Source organism: Tachysurus vachellii, chromosome 8, assembly GCF_030014155.1.
Source record: "Tachysurus vachellii isolate PV-2020 chromosome 8, HZAU_Pvac_v1, whole genome shotgun sequence".
NCBI classification, from domain to species: Eukaryota; Metazoa; Chordata; class Actinopteri; order Siluriformes; family Bagridae; genus Tachysurus; species Tachysurus vachellii.
The window spans coordinates 11,536,706-11,554,575 of NC_083467.1; the positions used below are offsets into that span (position 1 = coordinate 11,536,706).

A 17,870-nucleotide genomic window follows, 5' to 3' on the forward strand; every position below is an offset into this window, starting at 1 on the left:
AGATCCCTGTAGTCAATTCTGCATCTCTGCACAAATAGACTAGAAAGATAGTGTTGTTTATTAAGAGCCTAGTTTTGGACATGATAAATGTGCTTCTACAAATAATGCTTGAACATTAAAGGTGTTTAGAACAATAACACAATAGTCTATTGCTTTTATTTGCATCATGTATATGTGCTAGTTATTTTTGGAAAAAAACTGAAAGTGACTTGAGACTCATCGTTTTATCACCTTAAAATTAAACAGTATATCAAAATATGCAGTACAACAAGCAAACAGTGCATTATACAGTGAACAGACCATGACAACATAGATTACAACAGCATTTATAACCGCACAGGAGCAGGACATGTCTGAGGAGTGTGCAAACTTCACGGGAAAAAATTTGATGTGGTTTAGCAGGTGATGAATCTGTTGAGCCTCTATGATGACAGCTTTGCCCTGATCATGTATAGATCTTTCTGGTGAGTTCAGACCTGCTGATAAGTTCAGTGATCCTGACCACTTGCACCTGCTTGATGTATTTTGAAACCCTACCTCCGGTTCAAGTCATCACTTGCTTGCTGCTGCTGAGGATTGCTGTGGATGGAAACGGAAACCATGAGGACAGCTTTTTATTTCAATTCCCATGATCAAATTTTAACTGAAGTCTCCATAAGTGACCAAGTAACCAATAACTTTAACAGAATAGATAATGGATGAATTTCCTAGATACCCAATTGCACATTTTGACGACACAGTTATGGAAAGGGAATCAGTGAATCAGTAAGGGAAACCACTTGCTGCAGTCTGGTCTTACAGATGAAAGAGCCATAAAGGAAAAAGAGCATGATGTTGGTTGTATGCACACTTTATATGATTTCTGTAATAATATCATAATTAACTAGGAACTAATGATTAATCACTGGTGTGATTGGACCCTGTGTAAAACAGGTTACCAAGGTGAAGTTGATTACTTCCATCATGGCACTGAAACGTTTTATTCTTTTTATACCACGGGATTTTACAACTGATGACACTTGTTTTATCCGTTTTTAGTTATACTTAATGTACTGTTTATGTAATGTAATAAACAGTACATTACTGTAATGTAAAGCTTCCTGTTTGAACCGCTTACGTAATAACCATCGTCCCTTATTTTCTGTTGAAGATTATGGTGTTGGATTACTGTGTACTGCAACAGCTATATATGATTGAAATGACAATAAAAGTTTCTTGACTCTCTTGACTTCCGACCAGAAGGTCATGAGTTCAAATCCCAGGTCTACTAAGCTGCCACTGCACTGGGCCCCTGATAGAGGCCCTTAATTGTTCCTCAATTGTTCAGTTGTATAAATTGAAATAAATGGTAAGCCACTCTGGATAAGTGTGTCTGCTAAAAATAATGTAAATGTAAATGGCCTCTGACCAAAATGTTAAACATTTCCTTACAGAAAGCTTCGCCATAACACTTTTATGTAATTAAATGACACCTTTTCAGTCCTGGTTGATGTTGAATGAGCTAAACGAGTTGTTGCTGTAAAAATGATGAGCTATTATTGGGGTGTTGTTATTGAGGATGAATCCAGAGCTTTTAACCAATCAGATCCCGAGAATTCAACAGCGCTGTACATGAAATTATAACACAGACGTTGTTTGGAGAACCTGAGCTGCTTCCTGCACCCAGAGGGTTGTGTACTGTAGCTGCTTTATAGGCGTGTTACTCAGTAGCACAGTGTACAATAGAAACGAAACCCAAACGGACCTTTGCACAGTTACAGAGATCGAGCTTTCAGCTAAAGGTTACTCGCGTTCATCCGGTCCAAATAAGAGGCCATTACAGGACGAGTTCAGGCAGGAAACGCACTCGGGAACAGAATTATATCGCTAGTAGAGAGGCACGGAAATGTTTAGTAAATCTCTGGGAAGAGGTGGACTGCTCGTGTATAAGCAAGATATTGTCACTGGACTGAAATGTGTCACAGCAGCGTGTATGAATGTGAGACACAACAACTCCACTGTCCTGGGCACCAAACTGAGCAGGATGGAAGACTTGGGCGGCCCCAGCTTTCTAACATCCCTCTACTGGCTCTTTGGTAAAGGATACTTTCAGATTACACACCAAATGCAGGTAAACAGCTTTAATATTCACCTCCAGTTTCTGTTTTGTGTTGTTGTTCTCGATAAAAACAGATGCTTAGGGATTTGTGAAGAGTTTCATATCTGTAGCCTACATAATAAACCCTAAAGCCATGCTGGGAATTATTATTATTATTATTATTATTATTATTATTATTATTATTATTATTATTATTAGCATCATCATCATCACTATTATTATTATTATTATTATTATTATTATTAGCATCATCATCATCATCATCATCATCATTATTATTATTATTATTATTAGCATTGTTATTATTATTATTATTATTATTATTAGCATTATTATTATTATTATTATTAGCAGCAGCATAATCATTATTATCACTATTATTATTATTATTGTTGTTGTTGTTTTGTTTTGTTTTACAGTGGTTGAATGATCATCCCAAAAATTCTTACAGATTTATTTCTTGATCTTAAAGGTTTCATACAAATAATGAAGCCATAAATATGGCTGCATTTAACTTCTTTTAGTTTTTTGGGAAATGTGCATCCAGACAAAGAAAGGAAATTAAATCATGTTTTTAGGAACAGAATCTTTCGTAATCACTAGAGCCGTGGGAAGGACATGTGTATCAGTTCTTTTTTAAGTCTGATTTTTGCACATCAAAGTCCCCTTTAACAAGAATAAAGAAGTGCATACATGCATATTCATGTGGTTATCTAATCAGTCAATACTCTGTCAAGAGCCCAATGTTAAGTAAATGGACAGATAGATGCTCTTAGTATTTACATAGATCAAAAAACACAGAGTGAGCCACAGTTCTCCAGGTGGAAATGTCTTCTTAATAAGAGAGATCAGAGGAAAATGACCAGATTGGTTTGAGCTACCAGGAAGGATATAGTAACTGATATAATCACTATTTACCAGTGTGGTTATTAGAAAAGCATCTCAGCATGCACAAAACTTAGAACTTTGAGGTGGACGGTCTACAACAGGTTGAACACCTCATTTGGCTCCACTTCTGTCCTCCAAGTACAGGAATTAGGGGCTATCATGGATACAGGCTCAAACAGGACAGGTTAAGATTAGTGAAATATGACCTGTTGTTTTTCAAGTATTCAGACGCCCAGATTGTTTTTCTGCTCAACTGGTTGTTAAAAGTGCTTATTTGAATTACTGTATCCTTTCTGGCAGCTTTAACCAATCTGTCCATTTTCTACTGAACTTTATTATCAACACACTTATTTCACACTATTGTTAAATTGATATTTTGATTATGGAGTCTGATATTTCCAGTTGTCTGTTGTTTTCATCACTATGAGAGTATCATCTGTACTCTATTTTCATCCTATTAAGATTGAGCACAGCAAAATCTATGGTCCTCTGTGGAAGTCCAAATATGGGCCATTAGTGGTCGTAAATGTGGCAAGAGCAGACCTCATAGAGCAGGTCCTGAGACAAGAGGGTCGTCACCCCATTCGAACTGACATGCCCCACTGGAGAGGATACCGGGAGCTCCGGAACCAGGCTTATGGTCCTCTCACAGGGTCAGAGTTTCCAATCTTTCATACATATTCAATGATATGTAAAGTTATTTGTTTTTAAAGAGTACAATAATTTATTTATTTATGTTTTTTTCGCTGGTGTGTAGATTAGGGGCAGAATGGCAACGCATCAGAAGCATCTTGAACCCTCGCATGTTGAAGCCCAAACATGTGTCTGGTTATACTAACGCTATCAATGTGGTGGTAAAAGACTTCATAGAGAAGGTGGCTTGGCTAAGGGCAGCAAAAGGCAATGGTGAAATTGTGCCTGACGTTGCTGGAGAACTCTACAAGTTTGCATTTGAAGGTGAAACATTAGGCATTAAGAATTTCAGGCAAAATAACAGAGGAAGGAATTTGCTGGCACTTTGCTTGCCACTTGTCCCCTTAGTGGGAAAAGTCACTGCAAATCAGTTCAAGCTTCTTCAGGCTGATCACCTCAAACATATGATGAAATATTTGTCTTTGTCTACATGTCAGAGATCACTGAATAGTTTGATGACAACCAAAATGTTAAGAATTATATCCTAGGAGCTTTACTGTCACCAGTGCGAAAAGTCAGTTTGCAGTGTTGGTCAATAGTTATAATATATCTACACTCTAATAAACTAGAAGTGAAATGCAATTATTGGTTAACAGACATAAACGATCATGACAAACCCCACATTATTAAGTGTCCTTGAAGTTGCTTAAAATTGACCTTGAATGCTGATAAGATTTAGTCAAGGTAAGATAGTGTCTTTCCTGGGACAAGTTAGACTTTAAACAGATAAAGGAACACTAAAGGCTAGGAAGTTGCAATAGGTGAGAATTTCTAATGAGAAAAGCATTGTGCCTCATTAATGAAGCTGGATATGAATGAAAAGGATCATATGCTCAAAACACTGTGATTATGAAAATTCCAGTTTGTTTAGGAAAACGTGTATCTTACTATTGCTCTTCAGTCTGGAAATTTATGTGTAAGAGATCTCTGAATGTGAAACTTGATTGAAAGGCATACATATGTTTTCTAGTTAAAATTCCAATTAAACATGCATAATTCTATAAAAATATACACACTCTATAAATAAAAATAATTATTATTTTTTAGCAGTATTAGTACTATGAAATGAGAAAACGATTTCAGATCTTAGGCAACATGCTCCAGTTGCTCAGCTGTGTGGTTTCATGCATTGATCTGTTGCCACATGATTTCCTGATTAGATTAATTGCATGAATGGGTACGTGTACTAATTTCAGCCCCTTTAGTATAGGCATAATGGTAAAACCTGAGGTCAGGATGTTATTTAGTTTCCAAGAGTCAATTTTGACCATTACCGTTAAATTCTTTTCTTAAAGAATCTCACTGCACCTCATGTAGTATCCACAGCTCATACAGAGAGCAGTATTCAGTGCCATTTCAAAGTATTTAACCCTTAAAAACTGTCAAATCCTGCTTGTATAAGTATTAAACCCCTTTAGAATAATACTCTGTAGAACCACCAGTAATGAAATACTGACAGGAAGAATGTGTATTTATTGTTTTGTTATTCAGACAAATCTGATTCTTTTATAATCTAATCTAATCTATCTATCAAAACCCAGCAAAAATCTGAAATTGGATATCATTATGACTTTGAAGCTGCTTTGCAGTTTTGCTGATGATTCTAAATTTTTGTAGCTGTTCCATCATGCATCTTTGGCCTCTTACCTGGTTGATAAGTAATTGACAAAATCAAATATGTCAGCTTGTCAGAGACATTTCACAGAAAAATATGGCTTTCATTGTTGAATTTGAATTTGAAGTTGAATGACACACAATTCTATATTCTCTTAGTAGAATAAAACTTAATATACACACCTAAGTAGCTCTGAACTCAGTGTCATGGTGTACAACAACATAAAAAACATTAACTAAATGTTATCCTAAGTACTAGGGTCAGTTAGTGTTTGGAACAGGACCTAGTGTTTCTTTTCAGCTGACCTGCGACAAAATAGAATTTATATTATAAAAATGAGACGCAGGTAAAAAGGTAGCGTATAAAAGGTATGTATAAGTACAGGATGTGACGGGTGTCATCATATCAGCTTATAAAAACCCTAGCTTGCTTATACAAGAGATGGAAACAATGGCAGTGAAGGTGTAATGTGTTCTGACCTTATGAAACTCACTCTTTGAAATGTATTAGAAATGTTTCAGTTTTTTTGATAAGTTCACACACTCCTGTGGCCATGAATGAGGCATAAAAAGAAAAAAAAACATTAAAAGAAATTTATATAAAAATGTAAAACTTATTTGCCTAAAGCAAGTTTAAGTCTTTTGTATAATAATTCATTCATTCATTCATTCAATAATTTCAATTCTGAAATGGAAATAGACTTATTGAGATTATGCTGTATGCTACCTCATGATGAAAATCAAGAAGCTATCAAAACAAGTCCAAGAAAAACTCTAGAAAGTATCAACTTTGGTTATAGAATAATATCCCAAACTTTGAAGGACATAAATCAGTGACTGGGGAAGGAGGGCATTAGTTATAGAAACAACACAGGAACAATTGTTTATGTTGAGACCATGTAAAACTTTAATTGCACACAGATGAACTCCATATAATAATCTATTTAATTAATGTAATATAACTTCTGATATGAATTTTCCAGAAATAACAGGAGATTTAAGATAATCAAAGACAAACCAAAGACATGCATGGTAGGTTGATTGGTATCTCTGGAAAATTGTCCCTAGTGTGTGAGTGAATGAGAGTGTGTGTGTGCCCTGCGATGGGTTGGCACTCCGTCCAGGGTGTATCCTGCCTTGATGTCCGATGACGCCTGAGATAGGCACAGGCTCCCCGTGACCCGAGGTAGTTCGGATAAGCGGTAGAAGATGAATGAATGAATGAATGAATAAATTAATGATTTACTAAATGAATGGATGGATGGATGGATGAGTGGGAGGGTGGATTGATTGATTAATAATATCCCATTTATTTATGTCATACGGAAGCACTATTGAGTCAAACCTTTGCCATAAATTAGAATTAAATAACAAAAACTTGAGAGATGAACTTTCAAACATATCTCTCAGATTGTACTGTAATAATTATGCTTCCACAGGTATATGCTCTGTGGTATTTGAAACCCGACTGGGTTGTCTGGATGAAGTGATCCCTGAGGAAACTGAGAAGTTCATCTTTTCTGTGGGAGAAATGTTCCGCCTTTCCCCCATCATTGTCCTTTTCCCGAAGTCTGTGTGGCCCTACATGCCCTTTTGGAAGCACTTTGTAGCCGTATGGGATCATCTGTTCCAAGTTGGTAAGTCATGCACCAAGATGACCACAGCATTGAACACCAAAAACATTCTGAGTGAATTTCATGCAGCTCAGAATATAAAAAGCCAGCATTATCCACTGTTTTTACTGTTTTTACTAGGGAGTTTTTTAATTCTCTTACAGTTGTGTTGCAATAGCCTCACCTTGTTAATGCCATTATTCTGTAAGCTGTGACCTAATATACATTTAAAAAAACAGAACTTTAAATATGACCTTTAACTATGACTTTTTATTTATGTATTTATTTATTTATTTTACATATTTTGTCCTTTTTAGCTGAAGATTTAGTTCAGAAGAAAATGGCAGAGATTCAGGAAAAGCTGAAGCAGGGATTGCCTGTAGATGGTGAGTACCTCACTCATCTGCTGATCAGCGAGCAGATGACCCCAACTGAGGTGCTGGGAAGCATCACTGAACTGCTACTGGCTGGAGTCGACACTGTAAGCAATGACACCTTTTTAGTATCGTTTGACACTGTGTGTGGATTTCTGACCTCCAATAGATTTAGACACAGCTATCAGAGCACCCGCATTTTTTTGATGGCAAAATTTTTATACTCACCAGACATCCAACACTATTTCCTGGGCTCTCTACCATTTGGCCCAAGATCCAGAGGTCCAGCAGAAGCTCTATGATGAAGTAATCAGTGTTTGCCCAGGTGACAAGATGACTTCCAGTGAAGACATTGTCAGAATGCCTTGGCTGAAAGCTGTTGTTAGAGAGACACTTCGGTGAGACTCTTGCTGATCTTCTTTACTCTTGTGCTGCATTAAGATTTAAAAAGCTCAGTCTTGACTTTTATCTTTAGGTTATATCCTGTGGTGCCAGGGAATGCTCGAATCACTGCTGAAAATGAAATAGTGGTGGGCGGTTACCTCTTCCCTAAAAATGTAAGCTTTCTCCCACAGTTCTGTTGAATTCTTGAATCAGATTGAATCAGACGATGTTGATTCATTTTCTTTAACAGCATCTAACAGAAGTACCTTCCCTTTTCTACATATTATTTAAAAGGACTTGCATGGAAGACATTTATACACATAATCTTATTCAAACGATAAACCGATCTAAAACCTGCTTTTAATGAGCAAAGGCATATATTTATGGAAAGTGTCTTGGCCGCCAGCGCATTGCAATTGAGTTAGAGGTAAAGTCTTCAGAATGGAGGTCATTGTTCCCTGTAGTCTCTTGCTAATGCTAGGGGTTATTATTCATTCATTCATTCATCTTCTACCGCTTATCCGAACTACCTCGGGTCACGGGGAGCCTGTGCCTATCTCAGGCGTCATCGGGCATCAAGGCAGGATACACCCTGGACGGAGTGCCAACCCATCGCAGGGCACACACACACTCTCATTCACTCATGCACTCACACACTACGGACAATTTTCCAGAGATGCCAATCAACCTACCATGCATGTCTTTGGACCGGGGGAGGAAACCGGAGTACCCGGAGGAAACCCCCGAGGCATGGGGAGAACATGCAAACTCCACACACACAAGGTGGAGGCGGGAATCGAACCCCGACCCTGGAGGTGTGAGGCGAACATGCTAACCCCTAATTATAGGGGTTAATAACCCCTAGGGCACGGTGGCTTAGTGGTTACCACGTTCGCCTCACACCTCCAGGGTCGGGGTTCGATTCCCGCCTCCACCTTGTGTGTGTGGAGTTTGCATGTTCTCCCCATGCCTCGGGGGTTTCCTCCGGGTACTCCGGTTTCCTCCCCGGTCCAAAGACATGCATGGTAGGTTGATTGGCATCTCTGGAAAATTGTCTGTAGTGTGTGACAGTGTGAGTGAATGAGAGTGTGTGTGTGGCCTGCGATGGGTCGGCACTCCGTCCACGGTGTATCCTGCCTTGATGCCCGATGACACCTGAGATAGGCACAGGCTCCCCGTGACCCGAGAAGTTTGGATAAGCGGTAGAAAATGAATGAATGAATGAACTTCAAGAGAAAAACGCAAGAGAGGCTGATGAGTGATCTATTGAGAATAACTAATAGCAGAACTGACACTTTTTGTTGATGTTACACATTATAATTATTATCATAAGTGGGTCAAAAGTTCAATGATTCATTCATTCATTCATTCTTTGTAATTCTTGGGAAATTGTTGTGGTATAAGAGGAGGATGGCACTTTGGGAAAATAATCAGGTTAGCAGCACACTGTCATGTTTTATTATAACTTACATGATTAATAGATGAAACAAACTATGTGATGCCTTGCTATCATTATTGCATTTACATACCAGTACTGTATTGAGCAAGTAATGCGTGCTGTAGTAAAGGCAGTTCAGTTGTAACAAAACAACAGGTGACTCATAAAGGATTTTCTCTTTCCAAGACTCTGTTCCACTTGTGCCACTATGCTGTGTCCTACGATGAGAATATATTCCCAGAGCCCCACACATTTTCACCAAAGCGCTGGTTGCGTGAAGAGAAGCAATTAAGCCAGCACCCATTTGGCTCTGTGCCTTTTGGATTTGGTATCCGTGCGTGCTTAGGAAGAAGAGTAGCTGAACTGGAAATGTATCTTATTCTGTCTCAGGTAAACAATCATAAACAAGCCATTTCATTCTCTCCCTTACCTCTCTGAACTTTGTCGCTATAATTATTGTGATGTAATTTCTGATGAGCTTCTGAGCCACTGAGCAATGAAGGTGGTGGAGAGAGTAGAGATAAGAGTTTGTGGCAGATAATTATGTATTTTCCCCATCTGTACTTTAATCTGTAATTGAATGTCAGTATATAATCAGTTAATAGTACACCGATCACTGCATATGGCTCTCATAGTGTTGAATATATAGTACTATCCAGTGTTGTGTAAATGCTTTTCAAAGCTCAGAGCAATATGTATAGAGTGATTCATTGGTCAGAATTTATCTCTGTTTAGTTGTATCCAGGAAACCATTGAGCAAATCTAGGTCTCATGAAAGATAAATGCTTTTATATAGATAATATAGCACTGCTCTATCTCAATATTCTCAAATCATTTAAATTACAGTTTAGTTTCTTAACTTTGAAGTAAAGAGCGAACATTGAATATCCTGCAGTCTTTTACAGTTGTTAAACATCTATTTTTATGTTGATTTTATTTATTTTTTTGCACATAAATTAATATTATATACAGAGCATGTCATCATATTTGCCAATGAAAACAAATAAATCTTTGTCTTTGTCTAATTATCTTGTAGATAAACTGTAATTTACCTTTCTTTTTCAGTTAATTAAACACTATGAACTGAGACCAGATCCCACAGGCAAGACTGTGAAACCTATAACAAGAACTCTGCTGGTTCCGGCCACACCGATTGACCTTCGGTTTATCGACAGGCAGAATGCAAAATGAATCTACATAAAAATATTAACAATCTAATGTGTTTAAAAGCTGCTACACTGCTGTATTGACCTTATTGTGGCTTATAATGCCTGCCTTTTTCTGAGCATCAAATGCAGAAATAAGAAATTAATTTTTAATTCATAGACCAAAGAGAGTAGAACTGTATACTGCTTGTGTGTAATGACATGAATGCATGAATTGTATTATTTAAACAGCATATGCATTGAACTGGAGTTACTCTAATATAACAGTTGGTAGAACTAGTTCCAAATCTTTTTTTAATAACTGTGGGCTAAATACAACTTCTCTCTAAATTCAACCTTATTGGATACATTGGTGCCACCATAACATATAATATAGAATACATGTGAAAACACTAAAAGCAGGTATTCGCACTTCTTTTATCTATAAACTGCTCATTATAGTAAAATGCTTGATGTTTTTAACAAAAACTTTGAAACTTTATTTGAATTGTCTATGCACTTCTAGATATTTTGTGAATTGTATAAAACTTTATTTTTATTATGATCAATAATCAGTGTTTGTATAACCTTTCATATAAAATATGCTATGATATATTCTATATTAGGGGGGCATGGTGGCTTAGTGGTTAGCATGTTCGCCTCACACCTCCAGGGTCGGGGTTCGATTCCCGCCTCCACCTTGTGTGTGTGGAGTTTGCATGTTCTCCCCGTGCCTCGGGGGTTTCCTCCGGGTACTCCGGTTTCCTCCCCCGGTCCAAAGACATGCATGGTAGGTTGATTGGCATCTGGAAAATTGTCCCTAGTGTGTGATTGCGTGAGTGAATGAGAGTGTGTGTGTGCCCTGTGATGGGTTGGCACTCCGTCCGATGATGCCTGAGATAGGCACAGGCTCCCCGTGACCCGAGGTAGTTCGGATAAGCGGTAGAAGATGAATGAATGAATGAATGAATATTCTATATTATTCGATATATGATACATATTAAATCGCACATTGATCATGATAGGCAGATTTAACAGTTTTGTATAAGCAACACCATGGAACATTTGGGGTCTGGTGGCTGCAACAAAAAACAACAAGCACTGCTTGTTCTCCATCTGTAGAAGATTTGATTTCGATTAATAATAATGTAACAGATTCAAATATTTTGTATGATTTTGTGATTGTATACTTGGTTTGACAGGTAGCTTCAGAGGAATTATTGTCTGTTTGTTTAAGTGCAGATAAAAGTGTTTTTCATTGATTATAATTTTGTTCAGTTTGTCTAGCTAGCTAAGGTAATTTATGCCTAGTGGTTAAGCAATGTTTGTGTCTTGAACAGATGTAAACAAGTAACGTGGATAAGGTCCTAAACTGATAACAGCAATTGTACGAATGGTTAATAGCAATGAATAAACTGTCTTCCACTACAACATTTGGTTTTATTCACTAGTTGAAGAATAAAAAGAAGGTTTGCACCTCATTCTGCAATTACACAATGCAGGTACAGTAGTATTGGATCCCTCCATTCTGACAAATAATCATTAGCATTACCTCAGTAGTTTGGCAACATCATTAAATTTCAATAGCTTAAAGCATAATAGTGTGTATATACATGCATATGAAATACCTGGGTGTTCATTTACATACCTTAAATTGGGAATCCATCCACATATGACAGCTGGATATCAGCTTGTATCTACTGATGTAGTGAGTTAATATTTTGTAGACTATTCCCTTCAAACCATCTACAGTCTCTTCACAAGGACTGATTGAAATGTGCTCGCCATATTGTGTATAAATTTAAACGTTTTTATAGTTATTGTACGGTGGCCGGGAAGTGCAAACCAAATTAACAAAACCCAAAACAAATTAACAAAACCCAAAACACATTAACAAGTCAGACAACCCGGAAGCGGTTGGTATAATTTGTGAATGGACGAGACAGCTTTCATTCACCTTTACATCTTGAATGACAGTCGTCTTGTCCAATGATCGGTAAGTTTCCATTCACAAACTATACCTACCGCTTCCGGGTTGTCTGAATCGGTGCATGAAACAAATTAACAAATCAGAAAACACAACGACATTTCAGACAACCCAGAAGCGGTTGGTATAGTTTGGGATTGGACAAGACACCTGTCACTCAAAGTATACACGAAGTTTAACAGTCTGCCGCAGGGAAAAGTTGGAATGGATGGATGGAACGTATTACTGTGGATTAATTCTGTTATTTTCTTGAACGGAGAACTTTATTTAAACGGAGAACTTTACACATTACACATAAGATTCCATACCTGTATATCTTGAGTGACAGGTGTCTTGTCCAATGATGGTAAGTTTCCATTCAAAAACGATACACTACCGTTTCTGGGTTGTCTGACTTGTCGTTGTGTTTTCGGTTTTGTTAATGTGTTTTCGGATTTGTTAATTTGTTTTGGGATTTGTTAATGTGTTTTGGGATTTGTTAATGTGTTTTGGGATTTGTTAATGTGTTTTGGGATTTGTTAATTTGTTTTTTGATTTGTTAATGTGTTTTCTGTTTTGTTAATTTGTTTTGGGATTTGTTAATGTGTTTTGGGATTTGTTAATGTGTTTTGGGATTTGTTAATTTGTTTTGGGATTTGTTAATGTGTTTTGGGATTTGTTAATGTGTTTTGGGATTTGTTAATTTGTTTTCGGATTTGTTAATGTGTTTTCGGATTTGTTAATGTGTTTTGCACTTCCCGGCCACCGTATTATTGTTATTCATATGCTCCTGAGTAGTTTGCCATCAATATTTTGAAGATTGGCTAACAAACTGGGACTATTTACAAAAGTAGGTTTCATATATGAAATTTATCAGACATTTGCTGAGTGTCTAAATGGTCTAAAAGTCAGTTTTCTTTAGTTTTAGTAATATAATCATGGTAAGAATGTTTATGCATCTTATTTTTGCAAAAGATAATTGTGTTTTGAAAAATATATATTTAGTGCCCCCAGTGGCTATTTGAGGGGATCGCATCAGCTATTGTAGGGACACTACTTTAACCTACCTACCAACCTATTAAACCTTTCAGGTTTAGTGCTTATAGCTCAGTGTTAATCCTGCTCAGCTTTAATTACCTGCTGAAAGCTTAGTGGGTGATGGCAGCCACGTTTTTATATAATACTCATCAAAAGAAGTGTAATTTGATTAGCACAGTTGAATTATAGCAAATTTCAGCTCGATCTAACATCCTGAGAAACTGACATTCTGTGACCTCAAAATTTCCTCCTGTTTTTGCCTTTTAAGTTGGGTGCAAATCCATTCAAGCACTCATGAGTTACAATAGTTGAGAAAACAGGGTTTTGTCTCTTTAGTACTGTCAAGTGGCAGCCATATTGTTTATGCATGTCAACATTTGGCTTAGTAGTTTGATACCAAATCTGTAAACCCACAATAATATAACTAGTTTGCAAAAGAAAAAAATGAGGTGGAAAAATGGGCAGAACTAAATAGTTCCTGAGGCTTTTGTTTGTTTTTTTATTTGTTTGGGAAAACACAAACAGCAGAAATAAATGAAAATGAAATTAATTTGTAGTCGTGAGATTTACCCAGCCACCGAAGGGTTAAGTCTCAGTGCAGGACACAAGCCCTGATAACGTAAGGGGAGGGTTGAGTCAGGAAGAGCAGCCGGTGCCAAAATCACATATGTGGACTGGATGGTGAAGAACAACAACAACAATGAGTTAGTAGGATCGAGGAAGAAGAAGAACAACAACAACGAGTTAGTAGGATCGAGGAAGAAGAAGAAGAACAACAACAACAACGAGTTAGTAGGATCGAGGAATAATAATAAGAACAACAACAACAACAAGAAGTTAGTAGGATCGAGGAAGAAGAAGAAGAACAACAACAACGACTTAGTAGGATCGAGGAAGAAGAAGAAAACCAACAACAACAAAGAGTTAGTAGGATCGAAGAAGAAGAAGAACGAGTTAGTAGGATCGAGGAAGAAGAAGAAGAACAACAACAACAACAAGTTAGTAGGATTGAGGAAGAAGATGAAGAACAAAAATAACAACAACGAGTTAGTAGGATCGAGGAAAAAGAAGAAGAAGAAAAAGAACAAGAAGTTAGTAGGATCGAGGAAGAAGAAGAAGAAGAACAACAACAACAACGAGTTAGTAGGTTCGAGGAAGAAGAAGAACAACAACAACAAGAACAACAACAAGTTAGTAGGATCGAGGAAGAAGAAGAAGAACAACAACAAGAACAACAAGAAGTTAGTAGGATTGAGGAAGAAGAAGAAGAAGAACAGCAACAACGAGTTAGTAGGATCGAGGAAGAACAAGAAGAAGAAGAAGAACAACGAGTTAGTAGGATCAAGGAAGAAGCAGAAAAAGAACAACAACAACGATTTAGTAGGATCGAGGAAGAAGAAGAAGAACAACAACAACGAGTTAGTAGGATCAAGAAAGAAGAAGAAGAACAACAACGAGTTAGTAGGATCGAGGAAAAAGAAAAAGACATAGAAGAACAATGAGTTAGTAGGATTGAGGAAGAAGAAAAAGAAATAGAACAACAATGAGTTAGTAGGATCGAGGAAGAAGAAGAACAACAACAACAAGAAGTTAGTAGGATCGAGGAAGAAGAAGAACAACAACAACAACAAGTTAGTAGGATCGAGGAAGAAGAAGAAGAAAAAGAACAAGAAGTTAGTAGGATCGAGGAAGAAGAAGAAGAAGAACAACAACGAGTTAGTAGGATAGAGGAAGAAGAAGAACAACAACAACGAGTTAGTAGGATTGAGGAAGAAGAAGAACAACAACAACAACGAGTTAGTAGGATTGAGGAAGAAGAAGAAGAACAACAACAACGAGTTAGTAGGATTGAGGAAAAGGAGAAGAATAAAAAGAACAACGAGTTAGTAGGATTGAGGAAGAAGAAGAAGAAGAACAACAACAACAACAAAGAGTTAGTAGGATCGAAGAAGAAGAACAACAACAACAACAACGAGTTAGTAGGATCGAGGGAGAAGAAGAAGAACAACAACAACAACAAAGGGTTAGTAGGATCGAAGAAGAAGAACAACAACAACAACGAGTTAGTAGGATCGAAGAAGAAGAACAACAACAACAACGACGAGTTAGTAGGATCGAGGAAGAAGAAGAAGAAGAAGAACAACAACAACAACGAGTTAGTAGGATCGAGGAAGAAGAAGAACAACAACAACAATGAGTTAGTAGGATCGAGGAAGAAGAAGAACAACAACAAGAAGTTAGTAGGATCGAGGAAGAAGAAGAAGAACAACAACGAGTTAGTAGGATCGAGGAAAAAGAAGAAGAAAAAGAACAACAACGAGTTAGTAGGATCGAGGAAAAAGAAGAAGAAGAAAAAGAACAACAACAACAAGTTAGTAGGATCGAGGAAAAATAATAATAAGAAAAAGAACAACAACAACAACGAGTTAGTAGGATCGAGAAAGAAGAAGAAAAAGAACAACAACAACAACAACAACAATGAGTTAGTAGGATCGAGGAAGAAAAAGAAGACAAATGAGAAGAAAGAATGAAAGAAAAATCCTAACAATTACCAATACTGTCCAGCAACAGCTTTATTGAGTATTTCACCCTATAGTTATACTGAAGCAGGGTAGGCATAAAAAGCCTAACCCTAACCCTAGAGGGCAGCACAGATTTCCATTTTACTTGGAAATAGCTTGCAATGTTTTCAAAAATACAATGCAGCAGGAGGCTATGGATTTTTCTATGGAAGGTCAACACATTATTTAAATTGAGAACAATTCAGAACCTTAAAGCAATAACTGTTCATTATCTTAACAACCACAGATAAACCATTTTTCTCAGAATGTAGGAACCACAAGCTATATAAAAACTATTATGAATGAAATAAAAACTATTAAGGATGTTTTTTCTGGAACCTGGTAAAAATATCAAAAGTATATATCAAACTAATTAAGCCAGACACCAGTTGTCAAAATAGGCTTAGATAGCTTACATTTCTAAGTTAGTAATGATGTTGCATTAGTAGCAGTATGTCAGAAACAATGTTGTTTCTATCAGCACATACCTTCTGGGGTTTTCAGCAGGGATATTACTCATGCACTGCACTTTGAAAACTATTTAAGTGTTTTTAAGTGTAATGTTTCCCTCATTAATTCTAGAATTACAGATCTCATTGAAACTATTGGAATGGCAAGACCACATTTAAAAATTGATCTAATCACTTGTGGAGAAGCGCTGAAAAGAATTGCAAAGGTTGGCAATGTTGTTGTGTCCTACCACTTTTGTGAGAGTCTGTTGCACAAGTGGGGAGAGCCAGCAGGGTCACAGAGTGGTCACATCACACTTATTTTTTCTTTGAACTTCTGTAAACTCATCCTTGTGAGGCTGGCATACCACACGAATCATAACAAAACATTTTGTTAAAGCATTGCGAAAAGATAGGCCTAAAGTAAAGATACTAATGTTTCTGGTTTTAATCAGTTTGGCTCTTTAATGGACAGATAATGATTTATTGATTTTTCTCTGCTTTGCTTTGTTTAGCCTGAATCTCTCTCTCTCTCTCTCTCTCTCTCTCTCTCTCTCTCTCTCTCTCTCTCTCTCTCTCTCTCTCTCTCTCTCTCATCTGTTCTCTTCTGTCTTAGGATAAACTCTGCCTGGTGACTTTCATTTCAGCCTCATCCCAACATGCCTCACTTTTGACACCTGTTTCGATCTGACAAAATAGAAGGATATTATAAATACATAAATTAAAAAAAAAATTAAAAAGTGAAATAATACTAGTTTATCTAGTTTACAAAAAGTGGAAAATTAATGACCTCTGTATAAATGAAGAGCAGAATTGTCTTCACAAACCATCACTAATGAGCAGCTAAACAAAGTGATGCATGTTTATATTCTGTACTCAGAGAATTTGTTGTATTTGGAGCCAAGCTTCAGTCAAGGCATGCAGCTGCTTCAGTCAAGCAGCAAACACCCTCTTATATAGAAAGCTGTAAATAATAAAGTGGCAAATTCCCCCTGTTTCCACACAAATTGGGGCAGAGCTATACAGATTGTTCCAGCTTTAGGGGGCGTACAGCCCCTGATGTTACATCATCTTATTTTCTGTATTTGTTATCTGTTTAACTATTCAGTTATCTGCTGTTACAGTGGGGGAAATAATTATTGGAGCCCCTGCTGATTTTGTAAGCTTACCCCCTTTACAAAGAAATTAACGATCTAGAATATTTATGGTAAGTTTATTTGAACAGAGAGTGACAAAATATCAACTAAATTAATTTCAAATTGATCGATTGAAGTAAGTATTTGAACCAGTAAGATTTCTGCCCCTCAAAGTCTGGTTATGTTCCCATGAGGCACACAAATTACCCCTGTCCCTTTAGGAAAGTACTCCTAATCTCAATTTATGTGTATAAAAGACACCTAACACAGACTCAATCTCTTCCTTTCAAACCTCTCCACCATCATGGGCAACAACAAAGAGCTGTCAAAGGACAAGATTGTAGACCTGCACAAGGCTGGAATGAGCTAAAAGTCCATCAGGAAGAAACTTGGTGAGAAAGAGACCACTGTTGGAACAATAAATAGAAAACGGAAAAATTGCAAGAAAACATTTGATCACCCCTGCTCTGGAG

General features: G+C 37.1%; 2 protein-coding genes across 2 annotated transcripts; both read left to right on the top strand.

The window, feature by feature from the left end:
- Nucleotides 1–1,700: 1,700 nt before the first annotated feature.
- Nucleotides 1,701–11,678, top strand: LOC132850104 (sterol 26-hydroxylase, mitochondrial). The gene is made up of 9 exons (XM_060876263.1): nt 1,701–2,110; nt 3,449–3,639; nt 3,744–3,943; nt 6,733–6,930; nt 7,224–7,387; nt 7,512–7,678; nt 7,756–7,837; nt 9,289–9,492; nt 10,168–11,678. Exons 1-9 carry the CDS (start codon nt 1,886–1,888, stop codon nt 10,291–10,293), a joined length of 1,557 nt encoding a protein of 518 aa, XP_060732246.1. The 5' UTR covers nt 1,701–1,885; the 3' UTR covers nt 10,294–11,678.
- A 2,251-nt stretch (nt 11,679–13,929) lies between these two features.
- Nucleotides 13,930–17,767, top strand: LOC132850546 (probable cyclin-dependent serine/threonine-protein kinase DDB_G0292550). The gene is made up of 4 exons (XM_060877184.1): nt 13,930–14,708; nt 14,807–15,733; nt 16,395–16,556; nt 17,668–17,767. Exons 1-4 carry the CDS (start codon nt 13,930–13,932, stop codon nt 17,765–17,767), a joined length of 1,968 nt encoding a protein of 655 aa, XP_060733167.1.
- Nucleotides 17,768–17,870: the final 103 nt, after the last annotated feature.